Source organism: Aythya ferina (assembly GCF_964211825.1).
Source record: "Aythya ferina genome assembly, chromosome: 17".
NCBI classification, from domain to species: domain Eukaryota; kingdom Metazoa; phylum Chordata; class Aves; order Anseriformes; family Anatidae; genus Aythya; species Aythya ferina.
The window spans coordinates 6,323,184-6,343,042 of NC_140316.1; the positions used below are offsets into that span (position 1 = coordinate 6,323,184).

The 19,859-nt window shown below is 36.6% G+C and overlaps 1 protein-coding gene across 2 annotated transcripts in view; it reads right to left on the minus strand.

Moving 5' to 3' along the window:
* Window positions 1-19,859, minus strand: part of PI4KA (phosphatidylinositol 4-kinase alpha) — a 59,886-nt gene that overhangs the window by 7,666 nt on the left and 32,361 nt on the right. For both annotated transcript variants that reach the window (XM_084539253.1, XM_084539252.1), the window contains exons 21-48: window positions 19,609-19,745; window positions 18,882-19,015; window positions 17,693-17,775; window positions 17,353-17,423; window positions 17,129-17,253; window positions 16,606-16,687; window positions 15,806-15,889; window positions 15,289-15,378; window positions 14,029-14,148; window positions 12,943-13,035; window positions 12,437-12,593; window positions 12,065-12,192; window positions 10,766-10,924; window positions 10,363-10,514; window positions 9,738-9,845; window positions 8,868-8,995; window positions 8,668-8,787; window positions 7,967-8,046; window positions 7,632-7,825; window positions 6,802-6,892; window positions 5,849-6,016; window positions 5,249-5,302; window positions 3,876-3,996; window positions 3,438-3,567; window positions 1,782-1,852; window positions 913-985; window positions 730-800; window positions 31-140 (exon numbers count right to left, since the gene is read on the minus strand). In XM_084539253.1, the coding sequence (XP_084395379.1) occupies window positions 31-140; window positions 730-800; window positions 913-985; window positions 1,782-1,852; window positions 3,438-3,567; window positions 3,876-3,996; window positions 5,249-5,302; window positions 5,849-6,016; window positions 6,802-6,892; window positions 7,632-7,825; window positions 7,967-8,046; window positions 8,668-8,787; window positions 8,868-8,995; window positions 9,738-9,845; window positions 10,363-10,514; window positions 10,766-10,924; window positions 12,065-12,192; window positions 12,437-12,593; window positions 12,943-13,035; window positions 14,029-14,148; window positions 15,289-15,378; window positions 15,806-15,889; window positions 16,606-16,687; window positions 17,129-17,253; window positions 17,353-17,423; window positions 17,693-17,775; window positions 18,882-19,015; window positions 19,609-19,745 (3,134 nt within the window). The remainder of the gene's footprint in view (window positions 1-30; window positions 141-729; window positions 801-912; window positions 986-1,781; window positions 1,853-3,437; window positions 3,568-3,875; window positions 3,997-5,248; window positions 5,303-5,848; window positions 6,017-6,801; window positions 6,893-7,631; window positions 7,826-7,966; window positions 8,047-8,667; window positions 8,788-8,867; window positions 8,996-9,737; window positions 9,846-10,362; window positions 10,515-10,765; window positions 10,925-12,064; window positions 12,193-12,436; window positions 12,594-12,942; window positions 13,036-14,028; window positions 14,149-15,288; window positions 15,379-15,805; window positions 15,890-16,605; window positions 16,688-17,128; window positions 17,254-17,352; window positions 17,424-17,692; window positions 17,776-18,881; window positions 19,016-19,608; window positions 19,746-19,859) is intronic.

Sequence of the window (19,859 nt, forward strand, 5' to 3'; positions counted from 1 at the left end):
TACAACTGCAAAGCCTAGTTAGCTTTGTACCTGTCTGCAGTCATCGCCCACTTTAAAGATAGCTGCCTGCCAACAGATTTTCTTACTGTCTACCCCTTCTTCTGCACTTTCGTCTATGGAATCAGAACGACATCGCAGACCTGCAAGAAGAGTACAAAGCAAAACCCAGATGTAGACTTTGGTTACTAACCTTCTATCATGACAACACCTTAGCACTCAAAACCGTAACATTTCACACTGCAGATTCCACTACAGAATTTTCTGCTTTGCAAGGTGAATTCTGCAAGGCAGTTCCCATTCTATATTGGAATTGGAACATATACATTAAAATAATCTTTGTGATTTACTTGATAAATGCCTGAATTACATTAAGCTAGTCAGCTAGAGTATCCCACAAAATTTATTACAAGAAAAAGGTGCCAAAGCATGGAGTTTGTTACACACTAAAGACCAGAGAAAGGCAATTAATTTATGTTAGTCTAAAGTAACTGTTCGCATTTCTTCAGGACACGTATAGTGGCTTCCTTCCAGAGACTTAAAAAAAAAAAAAAAAAAAAAAAAAAAAAGTCTCCATTTTATGCAGTTTTGTTTCTAAGCTGAACCACTGCAGATAAAGTTCAATATGGAAATATTTTTACTGCAGCAGCACAGGTCACTAAAAGCAGACAGTTTTAGAGGAATTGCTGACTCTTCATTAGTAGCATCAATGATTAAGACCCATTTACTAACCTTCTTTTTCAAGCTCACTAACTCCACATCGCTTCACTTTAAATTTGGCCAAGTAGGGTGCTTTTGCTGCACTAAATTGTGATAAACACAAAGATGAAGATGAGCACAAGTTAGCCAAACAAGAACTTACAGAAAAAATATAATGAATTAACTTAAAGGAAGAATACAACAAGAGCATGTTACCTCTGCATAGGAGTTCCTGATTTGTAATCAATGTCCAGAACAATAGCTTCAGGATTGCTGGGCAAGTAGCAGCCTGCAAAATAGAACAGACAGCTGAGAACAAACTCATTGGCCAGTATGACAGTGACAGTCAGAGAATAACTGCTATTAGCATCTCTAGCTTCAGTACATGCTTCTGAATTGAATAAATGTTACAGATAAACTGGAGAGTACAGTCTGCAAGCCAAGAAAAGTGCAGTACCTTTTCCATTAGTCAGCAACTGCAAAACTACAAGAATACAGTTTTAAACTAATACTGTAGAATCTTTATCACAGAAATGTAAAGGTAAGGCTTCTCTTATAATAGCCTTTAATAAGATGCGGCAGCATTTCCCAGTGTACTAGGGAGGGCCCTTAGCAACAAAAACATGGTACAAGAATTGAGACTTGTTACACAGAGGTCAGGACAAGCTTTCATCAAAGTCCATTTTAAAGGGAAGATTCAGATAGGGAAAATATGTTTAAAAATATAAGGACCTTGAGACGATGATGTTACAAGGGCGTGTCTGATGGGAGAAAAAGGAGAATGAAGGCTTATTTATTGTCTCTTTTCAGATATACATTGCTATTTTTATCTCTATGTTACCTAATTTAACTGCAAGCACTTTTGGGCAAGTTTTGATGCACCACGTAGAAATTATTGGCAGCGTAAAAATATTTGAGTTGTTTCAAGAGAGAAACAATCCAACTGTAACAGAAGAGCAGTCACCTAGTCACAAGCATCAAAACTGTGAGTATCCACTTGCCAGACATTTCAATGTTTGCTTGCAGAAAATACAGTACTCATACTGAATGCAAAAAGTCCACTACATTATTAAATCACTTCTTACCAGGTTGCACTTTCACCTCAGACAGGGCACTCAAGCAAGCTTTTTTTCTTTCATCTCCTTTAGGAAATGGCCTAGAAAGATAAACGATATTTTATCTACCTACATACTATATACTACCCTGAAGTTCGTTTCAGATTTATACAAAACTTCACAAAATACATTTCCTTCTGTAATGACAAAGATCTCTTGCTGCACCTCTTCTTAATGCGTCTTCACTTTGTAGACTTAGTCTTTGCTTTGCAGATCTAACACTGACTTGATATACAGGTTGCTGACAAAATCAAACAGTAAATGAAATGAAGACTCTTCCTGGTAGAGAAATTCAAGCATAATCATGCAAGTATTGCTACAGTTATATTGATACAATTTTCCTTTGTGGACCTTACTCCAGAGTAAGAACATTGCCTTGGAAGTAGTACAAGCTAACTGGAAAAGGACAAGCCAGTAAAATGCCTATGCAATTACACGCCTAATTTGCTCACGTACTTAGCATGACTGCAGGTGTCAACTGGATAATTGGTAACATGGTTAACGATTAGCATGTGCAATTACCCAATTTGCACAGGCACTTGTGTTAACCATCTATTGAAATTAGTCATGTAATTGCAAATTGCACACTCACCTGGAGTAGCAGCATGTAACTGAAAGGTATTCCTTATGCTCTGGTTTAAGAGGTACAGCAGATTACTGAGGCAGTAACATAACACTTAAGCTAATGAAATAATCACAGATGATACATTTGTTCATTTATGCCATCTACAAAGCAAATAGTATCTCCTCTGTGTTGTCTTTACATGAAAGATGCATAAAAAAACAGATGTGTTTTAAGTCTGGGGTGCAAAAAAATGCTTGCAATGCACAATTATAAACAGTTGCTTAATTATGACTAACAAATTCATCCTAAATATCTAGATATTCAGACCCTAGAGACCCATTTTAACTCCTATTGGATGAAAACATTTTGACACATGCATAAAAGACACTTAATATTTGACAGTTTTAGCAAAACAAGTGTCCTTTAGCCCAATGCCCTTATACTGGTGGTTTGCAAAGCTTCATTTTAAAAGAGGTATGTTCCAGGAAATACATTTTAAATGCCTTTCAAATACTTGAACACACCAGAGAATGTTTAAAAAATATGCAATAAAACCACATTTACAGACTTACAACTTGTGTGCTGAGCTGCTGCCATCCACTGGCAAGCTTTATAAAGTTAAATTAAATACCTTGCTGCAATCAGCAGTGAGAATCTGTGAGCAAGACTTCCAGTTTTAAAGATATACAGTCCAGTGCTTGTGAAACCACATCTTTCTCCATAACCACAGGAATTCTTTTCCTTCCATTTAGGAAGGAAGGAAAAATACTTATAAAACTGTTATAGATGTTTCAGACCGAAGAACTCTGGTCCAAAGCACACAGATCAGACCAAATATAAAATATCAATGTAAAACGAGCCTTTACATCCTATTATGACTCTTAAGTTACATTAAAAACAAAATCAATTTCTTATCATATGAGTGATTAATTCTTTTTTTTTTTTCTTGAAGACACTATCTTCAAAAACACTGAAAGCACTTTAGCCTTTTAACCATGATGCTGGGAATTTCCAGAACTACGAGTCCCAGAAGAGCACAATCTCTGCAGCATAACACTTACTTGATAATGGCTGAAACATTGGTGATTTTATTAAAGAAATCAAATTCCCGCTGATAGAACTCCTTGGCTGGGCCAGATAATGAGCCAGTTATCTCCTCTACTAGTTGCTCCAGGAGTTCCCCAATGTCAGCTGCATGTAAAAAAGGAAGCATCTGCATAAGAAGCATATTTTTAAAAGCTAAATATCATGGGTGACGGGAATAGCCAGCTACGGGTAGTATTCAAAAGAAAAAAGTATTGATGCAAACATTGCTGCATCTCTTTTGATACATTCTGTTAGGCAGGACACTTCTATAGAATGGGCATGGACCCCATCTCTAAAAATGAAAGAAATTCTCAGTTAAAAGGATTCCTCCTGCCAAAAGCGAAAGCAGAAGGGAGATTTATTCTGAACTAAGGCAAGGAGTTAAAAACTATATTATATTTTACATCACTCACGATCTTTTTGGTGTCCTTCTTCATCCAGGTAGATATTAGTTTTCATGTTCCAGATGAATTGGTGAGCCAAGAGCTGGGATTTGGCAGCTGCCCACAGGATGTATTCTCTAACGTAACCCATCTGCAATCATATCCAGTTCAGTAAGCAAAGATCATTATAACTCAAACAGATTGAATTTTACTGTTTCTATCAGCAATTCTTCAAAACAAAAAAATATTTAAAGGATGAAAGGAAGACCACTGCAATCAAATTCACATTGTTAAAAAAAAAAAACAAAACACATTTAAAGACTGATGGTGTATTCTAACAGGCAGGGAATTGACCTAAACTGTTTTCAGCTTTATTACTGACATACTCCACTACTCTATCTTCCCACCTCTGTTCCATTTACTATATGTTCTATTTGGATTTCAAATCTCCTTGAGATCTGGCTATCTCCTAGAACGTGTACAATGCACAGGAACTGCCATAGAGGCATTGGTCTTGCTTGGCATCACTAAATGCTCCTGTAATATCAGAAATGGAGACAGAATTATACAGACTGCACATTTTGGTGTCAAGAGCAACACATCTTGGCACAGTTCCACAGAAATTCTAGGTAATAAGAACAAACTTACAAAAGAATTTGAAATGTATAAGGGAATTCTACTCATTCCAGGGACAGCATTCCTTTTCCTCTACTTGCAGCTGCTACTTCAGTCTGTGGAGGTTTCTCTGTTTGACTGACAAGTCAAACATCTGATGCTCATGATCTGCATCACAGAGGTTATTTATTTATAAAAAGTTCTTAAAAAATAACTATATACAGCCACCTAGTTTACTGTCTGTGGATGTCTTAATGTGAAAATAATGCACCAGCCAAAGTTCACACACCTTATTGGCATATAACAATGACCTCATATTAATGAACTGTGAACGTGGTCCTCAAGCTTTGCTCCTTACTTCTGCAAGATAAAGCTAAGATCTGATTTCATGTTGGTGATGGAACAGTGAGACACCCCTAGATGTTTTTTCTGGATAACTCCACAGGAAAATGCTTAAGGATAGTGATTTAAAATTAATTTCATTATTTCTTGTCTCATGCAGATCTTCAGAAGCCATATTCACAGTCCTCAGCCGAGGGTTCCCATACCAAAATTTTGCTCCTGACAGATGAGCTTCATAGCCTCTGGTTTCTCAAGTTTACTTGTTCATAAAAGCGGTGTATCCAAAGCAAGTTAGCCTCCACAGACATTTGTCTTTTATATATTAGATATAACATAATAATAAGCAGCAGTAGTTTAACCTTAGAGTTTGACTAATTTGCAGTTTTAAGTCTGAAAGCTGTTCTAGAAGTTTGCTTGGTTCATATACAGCTGTTTTATATCCTCACCTTATCATACCGTAGTGCCTGAACAATCTGTGGAATGTAGAATAAAATGGCATCCTGGAAAAGAAAAGACATCAGGGTTTTTATTGTTATTGTTTTAGCACTCAAGAATGGAAGACAGGTCACACGCACATAAAAGCTTCCTTCAGTTACATGATGGAATAAAATTTCAAATACTGCTGCCTCTTCATTTTAAACTCTATACACACGCATTATCTTCTCAAATCAAAGGATTTTTTCTGCCCTTTCTGACTTCAAAAATATCATTAACAATCACATATTTTATAGTCCTAATACAAGTTTAACAAGGAATAAAAATTATCCAGAGAAAGGAAAAGATCTGCAAGGAACTATTTGAGAGGTACACTCTGAAGAATTAAACTTGGTGTGATTTATGACAATAAAGTTGGAAGTACACAAGCCAGTATTATTTGGGACTCTCAACTTTAAATTTTCATCCCAATCTATTCACTCTCCCCAGTGTGGTGTGCCCATTCCACATATGTGTCTCTCCACTGTATTAAAAACTAAGAGCCAACTGCCACAACGACTAAGATCATAACCACACTTGAAGCATTAAGGCTGTCTTGGAACTCATCTTACCGGAGGAAAAGATCGCAGGACTTTAACCCCATACTGAGCTGTTAGAGGATGAGGTGGGTACATGCTTGAAAAATAGGAAAGGCCAGTTGGTGGATCCGTTGGTGCCCAGCACAGAACGTGGCTGAGCTCAGGTGCATCAGCATCAATTGTATGCCAGGTAACCAGGTACTGGAAAAGCAGGTCAAACACATTAGAAGTTTACATCACCCAGTAATGTCTGGGTAATACACAGCAGAGCAGACAGTGATGCTATTATCTAGCTTATTATCGCAAGCCAATAGAAATATCCTACGTTTTATTTTACAACATCATAGCTATTTTATCTAAAGCATTTTTCCCATGGAAATCTAACTATTGGAATCACCTCACCTCCCAGATCACTAGATGAAATTAGTAAGTCAAATTACTAAAAGCACAACAGAGGAGTTCTAGCATGGGGAGAAAGAAGAAAAAATAAGCCCTTTTGCAACAGTCAAAGAAGGTGAAGTTTTCTTGTTTATTTTGCAAGTGACAAGACTGTCCCTCACATGACTAGAATGCTTTACTGCAGATCAACATGATGAGTCTTCTCCATTTTAGGAGGCTTGGCCTCTTGACACAGAGAATGGGTTAAGCTTGAGATAGCTTCAGCAGCAGTGCTCACCGTGACTTGGTCCTGGGGTCTTTTTACACATTATGCAAAATGAACAGAAATGGTGGATGTACTGCAAGCGATGAGTTTTCAGACATTCTGTGTATGGTGACAATAAGGCTGATAGCAAGAGCTAACTAGCCTTCTATTCTTATTCCTGTGATTCTTGCCTCAGCATCTTATTTCCAAAGCTCTTCTGTCATTTTCTCCTATGGAAATATGCTTAGCACTAGAGCATGCACTGTGCTAAGTAAAGACTGTATTCTCCAATGTAACTGAATGAATTATGGGGCCCTGTGACAGCGTAAATATTCACAAGTACCTTTATTGCTTCAGGAACATCACTAACAGCTCCTGGGTCCAACCGAACCAGACGAGTCACTTCTGTTCCAATAGCTTCAGTGTTCTTAAATCTACGTATAACCAGGAATATAATATTCTTATTAGAAAATTGTGAAAGCCTCTTCTAATTATGCTGTGAACTACAAAAGGTATAAATGAATATGCTTAATAAACAAATAGTCCAACTATGAAATAATGCACACTGAGGGAACAATATGCTGTCAAAAACGGATTCAGGAACAACTGGTCCTCATCCAGTGCTTTGTACAAACCACTAGCATTTTACCCCATTATTGAATTCTTGACTGAAATATAATGTCTGGGATTCTACAGAAACCTGCACACAGAATTCTATTTGGCAAAAAGTATCACTGTTGTAATAGGGAAAGAATTTCCTTTCCCTTCCAAAGCCAACTATGCTAATTCTCCTAGCATACTTATTAAAGTGCAAGCCAATATATAGCTAGTACATTTCATTCAAAGATATTTTAGAACTGTTTAAATTCTATGCCTGCTAATGGGTTAAACACTATTAAAAAACAAGCATAATTCTTGCTGAACAAAACACTAAGTATTAGCATAGAATGGATGGAAAGAATGGAAACCAGATGCCACTAGAGCTTAAGCCAAATCACTATCTTTTAAAGTAATCCACTTCTTTATATTTGAAAGGTCTCAACCAGCTGTGAAAGCACGTAAGTAAGCTGTAAATGGGAGCAAGCAGCATCAATACTTACAGAGTCAGTATTCACTCAACTTATAAGAAAGGCAGCAGGAATTACATCAGATTTTTCTTTTGAAATTTCTCACCTGGTAGGGAGCTGTACAGCAAGATGAGGAGAAATGCTCCAAGCCAGATTCACATTATCCTTCCATTGCTTCTCGCTAAGACTGATATACTTAGACCTCCAGTTTGCAACACTGCTCTCTCCAGTTTGATCCAACTCTAATTCAGGGGAGGAGAGTGGATTGTACCATGTGATTAAGCGTTCAATCTCAGTAGCCTGAGGGAAACCGAACAAAATACATGTTTTCTGGAAGAAGATAAAATACTCCCATTTCACCCTCACAAGATACTTTAGTCTGTGCATCCTGACAACACATTTATAAATTCATACAGTTTCCCCATTCTTCTAAACACTCACCAGCAATGAGAGCAATAACGTCCTTCGCTTCATGTAGTACTTGTGTAGCTGTGTACCTCTGTTAGTCTTCTTAGACATTCCTTGAGAAAAGGATAAAAAAAGTTTTTAGTGGCTTCCGTTCTGTATGTTAAATTCTGCTTTCAATCTGTCTACACCCAGCAACATCAACACATAAGAACTGAATCACCATAGGACACCTGTAAATTTACACTGGAGTGACCTCAAAGTCAGCACTACTCATTGTGCAGTTGTTCTCTGGATATATGGAGTACATCAGGTTACAGGGATACTAGTTTAGCCAATGTTGCATTCACTTTAGAAACACAACAGCCTATTATAGAGTACAGTTTGTAAAGGTACAAAACACACTTCACAGTTTAATGCCACTCTGATGACCCCAGAAAAGCACTAGGGGCATGCCTGCGGAAAGCAATTTCTTTATGGATTTCAATAAATCTTGACCTCTATTCTTATATCTTCTGTACTAGAGAATTTAACATTCTATCAAATAAAACAGGTAATTTCAAAAATTTGCTGCTTGTTGTCAGTAAGACTACTTTTTTTCTCCTCTCCAGACTTGGTATTGGTATGTTCTCCTCCCTCCAGGAGGAGAATATGAGCCCAATGTTAAATACTGACCTTAAGCAACATCTGCATACAAAATATTCTGTAAAGTTGGCTGGTTAGAATTGAAAAGATACCTGATTTTTTAGATATGGTCGACATGCCACTAGACAAAGGGTAGGTATTTATCCATCCTTGTGTGGCCTGCTGCCGAGACCCAACATTGATATCAAGGTTGCTCCTGGTGTCTTGATTATCTAATAACAGAACACAGATCTAATGTAGAATGCAATCAAAGAAACAACAGGCTTTTGAAACTGCAAATAAAAGAACTTACCAGGTGGCACAAGTTGGCTTGCTGTCAGATACTTTTTGTCTGAGAACATTGCTGTCCAAAACTTTATCAATATGCTGATATCCTCACGAAGCCTCTTTTCCCCTTGCGTAGGAAACTTTGAAGGACAACTTAAAGAAATCACACAAATAATGTGAAGTCAAACATATTATATTAAAAAAGAGGGCCACAAATTAATCACAACTTTTTTTCCTTCTGACCACTCTTCAAGGATGAGACTACACATCACTATATTTTATCCTCATTGCTTCATTCTGTCTGACTGAAGCTTCCTATTATAACTCAGTTTCCTATTATAACAGAAGTTTCCTATTATAACTGAAAATTAACATGGCAGCCTGTCAGCATCTTGGATTTGACATTTGATGTTATGACTGACTAACCTCCTTACATTGTCAGACATTCCTATTAACTACATTATTGTCTGCTGTGTCCACATCAAATCATGAAATCAAATTCAATGTGGGTGTATTTTAAAATGATAAAACTGCATTTCAGCCATACATTCTGTAATAGCAGCCTTTTACATCTTATAAATCTAGGTACAGTTTTGAGCATTAAGTTACCAAGATAAGGTAGGGAAGAAAAGAACAAACAGTCCTGAAGATACTACCTTATAGACCACACATAAAAAAATGGAACTTACACCTAAGCCTTATCAAGATGGTTCATGAACTACACCAAAGCACAAGGAAAATAAAAGCCTTTGTTAAAATGGGCAAAAACATGAAAGGAAGTGAAATCACTAGAACAGAAAGACAGCTGGTGCTTTGAAATATCATGGAAGGTTTAGGAAGTCAGGCGCACACACACACATTTTTAGTGAGTAGTTGCAAATAAAACAAAAGGTACCTGAAATAATCAAAGGCAGTGGAATAAATCCTCTCCCTCAAAACATTTCGAATAGTTGCATTTGGAACCACATCAGCATGCAGCAAAGACAACCCCAGAGTCAGCAACCTAACATACAAAATATTTACAGAATGAAAATTTTGGCATTCTTGAAATGGTGACCAATGCAACACCATACAAACCACAGTTACAGCTATACTACAGTTATAATCCCAGTTAGGTCACTGAAAATTGTCTGTTTCTGAGTTCTTGACAACTTTTTTTCATCAGTCTGTTCCTAAGGCTGTGATGACCAAACCATAGAAAGTTAAAGCCCTCAAGCCACAAATGTGAAAACAATTGGTGGAGCAAAATTATTCCCAAATGATGCACTGACTAGATCGATGATCTGGACAATTCACTATACAAAATTATACCATGAAGTTTTCTGAAGCACCAAAATGACTTTCAAACTAAAGTTATCTACATCTACTTTGAAAACAGAGCTTAATCTCCTTATAATTCCAGTCTTTTAAAAGAATTTTCACCACCTTAAGCCAAGGACAAGATATATATTTATTTAGTGTTTAGTTCTTTTCTCCCATATACTGTTATTGTTTTCAACAAGGAAGAAAACCCTGCTCACTTGAAACGGGGTCCAATTGCTGCCACATGCCGATTCAAACTGCCCTTCGCCCCTCCAATGTTCAATGAAAGTGACCGCTGGAGCAGGCTGGAGAAGATCTCTATTTGGTCAGAACTGCAGTACTTGGCTATTTCAAATCTCTGCACCAAAAACTGAGAAGGAGACAGACATGCTATGCTTTCTTTGATGTTTTTTCAACTCAAAACAAACAAACAAACAAAAAACACATGAATAAACCAGTCTCCTCCGTTTCAAACACCTTTCTCCCTCCCAGTTATTATACTCCTCTAAAAATAGTGTGTCCCTGAGGCTTTGTGACAGAGGGACTACCATCATGACTCCACTTAATCGCAGCATCACTGCAACACCATCATAGGTGGGACATTCCAGATGAAATACACACCTCTATCCATATGTAATGTGGGGTGACCTCTGGCGGACAAGGCCTTGGCTGGCTCTCTTCTGAGGCTGCTAATGGATCTGCTTCTTTCTGCTCAGCAGAAAACAGGCCAACTTTCTGCTCCACTGTCATTTGCCAGGCTCCTGCCATTTCCCGCATGAACTGCACAAACAAAGGTTTCAAGAGCATCTTCTTGTATGGGAAGCATACTATTTCTCCACAGGGCACACAATGACCTACTACTTCAATTAAAATTCACTGCAGCACTAACAGAGAGGCAAAGACAGGTGTATAAACTCCACCTGAAGTAAAATGTCTTTCACGTGCTAAATCACAAAGGGAAGAAAGACTCCTTCGGAAGCTCAGCTAATAACAGAAGGACTAGAGGGAAGAGCAGACAAGTGCTGTATTTTGTTGAAGAGGCCCAACTGTTAGATCACCTAGTGCTGACCTTTTTCTCCCTCTGCTAAAGGTTACCACCTTTAACACTCGGTAGACTCTCAACAGAAAGATGACACAAATTCACTTTTGCTGAACCTTCTCTAGGAAGTGGGACCATCTAATAGAAAAGAGGCCAAGAAACTGTTGGTGGCTATCTGATCTCCTCAACAAGATACAAAGAAATTTCCCAGAAGCTTAAGAGAAGAAATTAAACTATTGCTTTAGAAAGCTAAACACTGAAACATGCACAGAACTGACATACGTAAATTTTTAGATAAACAATTATATCCAGCAAATTAAGTATTTAGTGCTCACTAACTGCAGCAATTACCCCAGGCAGCTTTCTCAGCCATGTGTGGATTGTCACTTTACCATGCTGAGTTGGTTTATTACCATTAGATTCATCCTTACATGAGAAATACAGCTACAATGCTAGCCTGCTACAGGATTAGTACTTTTGCAAGCCTATTTTTTCTGCAAGGGAGCAATGCCAGATACCAGAGGCTCTGAATGGTGAGCAGAGACATTAATTACTATTTGCTTTAAAACAGCATTCTATAAATCATAGTAGTTTGGGACCCGATTCATGAGCAGCTCAGGTATCTCAGCAGCAAAGTACAGCGGAGAACCCAACAGCTTTCCCTGCTAATGAGAAAGATCAATTTCCCACACTCCACGTAGCGAGTGAGGGCATTCAGACTTCCAACAATACATAAGCAGAAACTTCCTGGCAGGTTAAAGTGATTAGCAATGCATTTAATATCCTTGTTTAACACAGATTCACAACAGCTGTGAATCTCTCCCTATCTCTCTTCCTCCCTCTTGCGGTGGCAGAGAAAGAGTAGTTAGATAGCTTCCTACCGGCACTTCTATTCCATTCTTGGCAGCAAGTAGCCACTCCCAGCAAGCAATTGCTGTTTCCATGCCATGTTCATTGAACATTCGCAGAGGACCCCAACACAGATGATGAAGTAGCTGGGGATCACAATCTGAAAACAAACATTCACACAGATTTCTTCAGCAGAATAAATAAATGCATCATCGACAAGAAAATCGATAATAAATAGCTTCTAGCTTAAGCACCCTTTCCTTAATATAAGCCTGACTGAAAAATCTCCAAATGCAGCTTTGCATCAAGTTGATGTGTATGGGGTTTGCATATAGGTAGCTTTTGTAGTTTATTAATCTTGGCATTCACATCCACAAAGCAGAACTCCATTTGGTTTTCATTACCTTTGCTGCTTATTAGCAGTGCAGTCAACTTAAACATTGCCTGGGTGTAGAATTCAGTCTGACCCAATTCAAGAGCATCATTCAGCTCTTTGACCATCAGTTTATTCAGGTCAGATGTTCGTCCTGTAGCATTTGAGAACTGAATCATTCCAGAAACCTGTAAAATATAATGAATTTTTCAACAAAGAACAATATTTTTACAAGTCTACTTTGGTATTGGTCACGTGCTGAGTAAGGATATCCACAACAAACAGATCTCTCTTCTTTCTACGTTGCTAACACTACATAGGCTTGTCTGCAGTCTAAGAATTCTGCACAAGACCAAGAGTAAAATGAGCTCCTTAATAACCCAGGAAAATTATACCCTTTATCCTGTAGAAATGTAGAGTCCTTTTTTAAAAGAACATAGAATCACAGAACAGTTTAGTTTGGAACGGACAACATCCCCTAAAAAGCTATGCTAGAGCTGGTGAACACTCCACACGCTCAAAAAAGTATGTACCTACCTCTCCTGCATAGCGGTTGCGCAAATTTAGAGAAGCCATGAAGTTGGAGTAGTCCTTCTTCACACAAGTAGGTCTTTCAGTTAGCTGGGTTGCCTGTGACCAGAACACATATAGCTGTTTATACTGTTCATATCCAACCGCTTATCTCTTTTTCTTTTTATACCTTTACCTATGCTTTCAGCTTAGCTTTCTTTGTGTTTACAATCAGAAGAGTATCAGGTCTACTAGATACAACAGTCGCAGGACTGATAAAAATGAAATAAAGAAAATGTGCCTTAGTTCCATGTATACAGTTTGAAATTTTTTAAGGTTTATACAAACACACACTTTTGAAAGACCAAAAAAAGCATTAAAAAGGTAGTAAAATTCTAGAATTTGACAGCTTTCTAAAAATGCTTTTGTCACTTGATTGGTTACTTCCCTGCCATATTTCTTTCAGTACAGCTCTTAGCATGCAGGAGGGCTCTAATGAAAACAAGTACTGTGAACACATTAGGAAAATGAGAAAGTTGTTTCTCTTATTTACTTTCCAGTTTTAAAGTTTCTTCCATCACAGTCTCTATTTTTCTCATTTCTCACCTTGCCTCTTTAGAAAACAAGCTGGCTGACAATGCAACATACTCTACTGGGTGTTTCTTCAGGAAGTCAGAAATTACAACCACATATGAGAAAAGAGGAAATGTAACAAACTACATATAACTGTATGAAACATGCAATGCAACAGTATATTTTGAGTATACCTGTGTAAAATTAGAGCAAATGGATGCGGCTCACCTTACTATTCTAGAAAGCTGCTTGTTTCAGCCTTGTACAAAGATACTACTTTCAAACCACTAAAAATCATCTCTAAACAACTCTTAAAAGACACCAAAGATGTATTTGATTCCTTGCTTGTTACCACCCTACTTTTCAGTAATTTACAGTACAGTAATGTGATTGGAAGATACTTTGACTTGAGATGGAAAGAAGTAAGGTATCTGAATAATTTTCAATTGCTACGACAAAGATGATTTAGGAAATCTGTATTATTTAGTTAATTAATTTTGTTACAAAATTAGCATGACAGCTACACAAGCAAATACTCACGCCCAAAGTGGTGTTCTGTCTGTTGTAGCCAGCAAAGTGCAGAACACTTTCTGTAGCCATAGCCAGTCCTGTGTGCTGGGACAAACCTGATACCCAGTTCTGATGTTTGTTTAGGTATTCCTGATGTACACAAAAAAAATGTATTTGTTGAAAAATTACTATGTTTTTTAAAACAAGACAGCTCATAAGCAAGTGTTGCAACATTACAAACTACCAGAAAGCTTAATTACATATGCATCTGACAACAAGTATACCTTCTCTATTCATACCTTTTAGGCATTGCTCCCTGGCAGTAAGAAACTTTAAACACCATCCAAAATACATAAAGAGTAAGCCTTGGTCCATTTTGTAAAGGGATGAAGTGAATAAGGTAATGCTTTAAGGCCTCTAAAAAGACTTTTCACAAAAAGAACCTTAAAAAACAAAGTGCTCTGGGCTCCATGGAAGATGAGAATATATTTATTATTTTATATAAGAATAGAATCCCTTGGGATTTTGTTTTTAGGAAAGGAAAGACTAAGTAGATTTTCAGTGTCCAAGAGAGTTCTTGAGCCTACACAGAAATTCTGTTATCAGCTTCAAGAATACAGAACGCTGGTCTAAACAGAACTACATGCTTTCTTCAACTACTGAAAGGGTTAACAAAAAGAGACCTCTATTTTATTGTAGTGAGACTTCTTGTGTACATATAGTATTTATTTTATTAGAACATCATAAAGAGTCTTCTGTAGTCTTTGCTAAGTCCTTTTACCACTTTCTGCTGAACTCTGCCACATGTGAGCATTTTCTACATTCATGCTCTAATAATTAAAGTCTGTAGTTTACAGTGGTCTCATATATAACAGTATTTCTCTGTATTTGAAAAATGAACTGCATAGATGGAAAAAAACATCCTCCCAAGAGGGAAACAAGAAACAAGTTTTACAACCTAATTACATTTTTCAGTCCACCTGGTATTTTAAGCTAGCTATAATTAAACTTTGCTAGCCAGAGCTTTCTGTTATACTAAATTCTGATTTCTGAACTAAGTCCAGGCTGATCAACTGTTTACAAACAAGTCGTATTAAATATATTCAGATTTAGACTATATCAAAGCAACATTTTATTCTCTGGTAATGATATAAAGGGAATCTTAGAGTGACAAAAAGAAAAAAGTAAAAATGAAGCTTGAACAGTTAAAAAAATAAAAAGCAACACAATTTAATTCTGATTTTGAAGATGTACAAGGATTAAATTCTTTCACAGAAACAGGCTCATCACCTGTAGATGAGATTTTGTAACAGAGGGAGCCCACTTCATTGCTTCTTGCAGAATCATCCCACAGCGTGCAGCAAAATCCTTGACTATACTCTAAAACAACAAAGCACCAATACATCAGTAAAATACAGGATATTGAACAGGAGGCATGGGTTTTAATGGTGTAATAAGCACTACAGGGATTAAGAAAGGTTGTAGCAACATGATACAGTTAATATTTTCTCTAATAATGAACAGTTCACTTGGGTAAGAAAAGAACTGTCACACTTCAAGTCAAGTGAAATAATAAGACCCAAAAATATAGATGCCAAGTGTCAGATGGTATTAAAAAAAACCTTACCTACAAGTAAGCATTTTTAAAAAAAAGTTGGTTTTTTTTTGTTCGGTTGTTTTTTTCAAAAACAACCATTTAGAGTAGCTCAGAGTTACTTACTGAGACAAAAAAAAAAAAAAAAGAAAAAAAAAAGAAGAAAATTCAGGCATTAATTTACTGTATAATATATTAAGAAGGACTGCCTACCTCTCTGGCTTCATGTGTGTCAGGGACAGTTATTCTATATGGAGCATCAGGAATGTCATAGTACGGTTGGTCCTTGTGAATGTCCTCAACAAAAAAAGTTATCAAGTTTCAATAAAATAAAATTCATCAGCACTTAACTTGAACAATACAGATAGCACACTCCCTGAATAAAATGTATGATTTAACACAACATTTTGTTCATATTTGTTTTCAAAATCAGTCTGAATAACTCTAAGAGATGGGGTCTATTCCAGTTTGGTTTTCTGTGTAATTCTAAAATCCAGAGACTTCTCCTCTATGTTTAGTACAAAAATAGATCTTGATAAAGCATTTCCACGTTCAAAAATACTAACATGTAGTATTTGTAGTATTACAGATTAATAATATATGCTAAATCCAAGAGATTACATACAGAGACTGGAAAGAATATAATCTGACACCCATTATCATTCAAAAAATAAAAACGAACCAATAAAAGAATTCATTAGTTACAATCCAGATTGGGTAATCCTATGTTTTCTTAATGCTAAATTTGATTTTCTGAACATCTGACAACTTTCAAGCACTATTTTACTGTCTATGAAACAGAAGTGCAAATTTACTCCTTATGTCATGGAAGTCTACTGCTTAAAATTGATACAATCTTAATGATGAAAGCAAAAGTAAATGAAGAACTCCAAAAAAGGAATTATCAAATGCAGAAAAAAAGCAAAAAAATCAGTTCTGTGAAAGGGGAAAAAAAAAAAAAAAAAGGAAATATGCCCCTTAATTCTTGATAGCATCAGTAAAAATACACTTACTGCACTAAGTGACAGTGAGAGTGTCTGCAGAATATCTAGCATAGTCTTCAGCACCGTTCCACTCCACAGCAAGTGAGGAAATCTAGAGCAAGACAGCATTCAGAAACACAGTAACCATGGAGAACTGAGGAAGGAAATTATTTTATCAAGAAATGGAGCTGCTCAAAGAAAACTATCTCATACTGCACAGAAATCACAAAGTTTGCCTTGATTCACAACAGACTGGCTCAATAAACATTTGAAAGGTCTCTAAAAAGCAAGCTAAGGAGAGCTATTCCATTAAATAAAGGCAATGTCAACTCCAGTGGGTGCTTTCCTTTGTTCAATCTGTGGGAATGCTGGTGGACACAGACATTTTAAGCAGTGATTTCAGAGCCTGCATTAAAAATACTGTTGGATGTCATTTTACAAGACCATGTTTCAAAAGTACCAGCCACCAAATCCACATGACTGTTTTCCTTAGTTGCATAAATATTCACTAAGCAGTCAACGTGAAAAAAAGAAAAGTGAAATCTAGACTTACTTGTCTACCAGACCAGATAAGTACTTGTCTGCAACCCTCCTGATCCTCTTGTGAATGTGGTTAAAATTCACCAGTAAGAACTGAGCATGTCTCTCCAGCTCTTCTTCATTCTCCTTGGTTTTAGGCTAAAAAACATATTATAGTAGTATAAATCCAAGCATACTTTCATAAACTGAATGAGAACTTGTATATTAATTTTAAATTTTAGTTGTCATGTAACCTACTTTATCAGCCATCATTGTCAGGAAAGCTTCAAACACCTTATCAGCAACAGCTATCACACACTGCATCATTCCTGAAGAATTGAGAGAAGTCAAAGGTTTTCATAAGAACTGTGTTTTCTTTATGCTTAACAGTTACAAAATTCTTTATGTTTACACCAAGACAGCATTGAAAAACCAGTTTCAAAATGAAAACAGCATTCTTGGCAAGAATAAGACAACAGCAATCTAATGAATGAGACTCATTATATTATTTAGTTGCCTGATTTGTTATAGTTTGGCATGATTGAAAATAACTTCATTGTATTTCAAGTTGCAAGATAACCTAAATAAGTAAACTTACCAGATTTGTCTTTCTGAATTGCTTTATCTTCAAAATAGCAAAACATGACTTGGAAGCGATCTTGGTCAGTTGAACGCAATACCCTAGGAGAAGAAGAGTTCTGCTGTTGTTTTTTTGTTGGTGGTGTGTTTTTTTTTTTTTCCCTTTTATCTAAATACCTTCAACACAAATCTGTGTATTTTAACCCCGTATTGCAAACCCCACACTTACAGTAACGATTCACTTCATGGTAATTTTAAGTTGTACTAAGTGTGATATTGCTATGTTTCTACATTCAGCTAACTAGGCTCAGATGATAAAACATCAATTTGTCACAGAGAGTAACTTTCACACCCCAGAAGCAGGAAACCTGACGATGATGCACTTATACAATCACCAAAAACATATAAATACAATACAATCTTTGGCATTTCTAAAAGCTTTGGATCAATCACCACAAATGCATAAACATCACAAACATACAATCTTTGGCATTTCTGTAGGCTTTGCTTCTATTGAATTTGCACTAATGCAAATATCACTTATCAAAAAATTGTTCCTAAAACACAGCCAGTATGTTTCTGCAAACTGTTGTACAAGTTAGCTATTGACAAAGAAAAATGTGATGGGGGAAGTTTCTACCTACTTTCCTTACTGCTAGACTTTCACCTCAGCTTTCAGCTACACACTTCTTTGCATAGCAGTAATGAATACACTTCTAAAGAAAAAAAATATGTGAATTCAGTAAATCAGAACAGTACAACCTAACACACACTACTGAGAGGGAAAAACACCATAAAAATGTTTTCACAGCTCCTACATTACACTAATCTCACGGAAGAGATTATCTTTCAGATATTTTATCCTTCTGAAGAGCAAGCACAAGACTTCAATTCTGCGCAGAAGATATATTACACTTGCAAGACAATTCTCTGAAGAACCCTTTTACCCATCTGTTATTAGACCCTACACAGAGGAGCTCCCATTTTTTGGGCCCTGCTATATTATTCCATCGTTTTACCCATCCCCATTTCTGTACAGTTGAATACTCAGTCTCAGAATCTTCAGTGGAGTATTTTGACTCAAAATACTGATCCCCGTTTATCATAGTGCCTGGAAATTCTGTCTTTAACATATACAACTTAAAAACAAAACAAAACAACAACAACAACAAAATCAAACAGGGAAAAAGGTGTGTGTGTGTGTGTACCTCATATACTCCAGGCGGTAAACAGAAAGGAGGTAAGTAGACATGGCAAAGTCCAACTTATTGATCAACGCTGACACCTCTGGAGGAGGATCCAAGAGATTTATTATGGTACTCCGTAGTTCATTTAATTCAGCCTAGAGATGAATACATGCAGTTATCTGAAGTGGGAGGACTATATTAGTTTGTGTTCTGAAAACTTTTGCTTTCAGATATTAGTCTTTTTACTTTTTAATGTTCACAAACAATATACTTGACCCCCTCTGAATGCAGACTAGGACCAACTTGCTCTAACTTAGCAAGTTGGATTCTTAAAATACAGAATTAAACAGAATTAAACATTGGATCAAGCTCTCTGTTGAAGTAACTAATAGTTTCTATGCAAATACATTTTGGAAATTCTTTTTCATAATTCAAGTTTTGTCTGTCTGATAAAAAAAATAGATGAAACTGACTATTTATAGCTTCCATCTCCAGAAAGATTTTGTTTCCACAGCTAATCAAAAGAATGTATTACCCTAAATGCTTGTATTAAAACACAATAAAACCAAATCCAAGCCATTTATGTATACTGTTAACATAAGAGTTGTGTAAAAGAGCTGTTTTTCACTAATAGGAGGAAGGCTGGAAGAGTATTGTGCTATGAAATATGCAATATTTCTTTGTTGGTACATCATGTAACACCTGACAGACATTATGGAAGAAGGTAATCGAAGAAATTAATTCTTACAGAAGTCACAGTATCATTCTTCATGGCAGAATTATACTGAAGAACAGATCGAAGTGGTTCTTTGCTTGGAAATGTGAGTAATGGAGACTTGGTGGCAATTTCACATACACCTTCATACCATTCCTCTGGCCAGAGACCTGAAGCACAAGTGTAAAGAGGACAGTGGGGCAGAGGACAAAAACAATATTAAGATTCACAAAGTCAATCAGCATCATCAAGCTTTGTACCACTTCCTAAACCCAGTTTCTCAC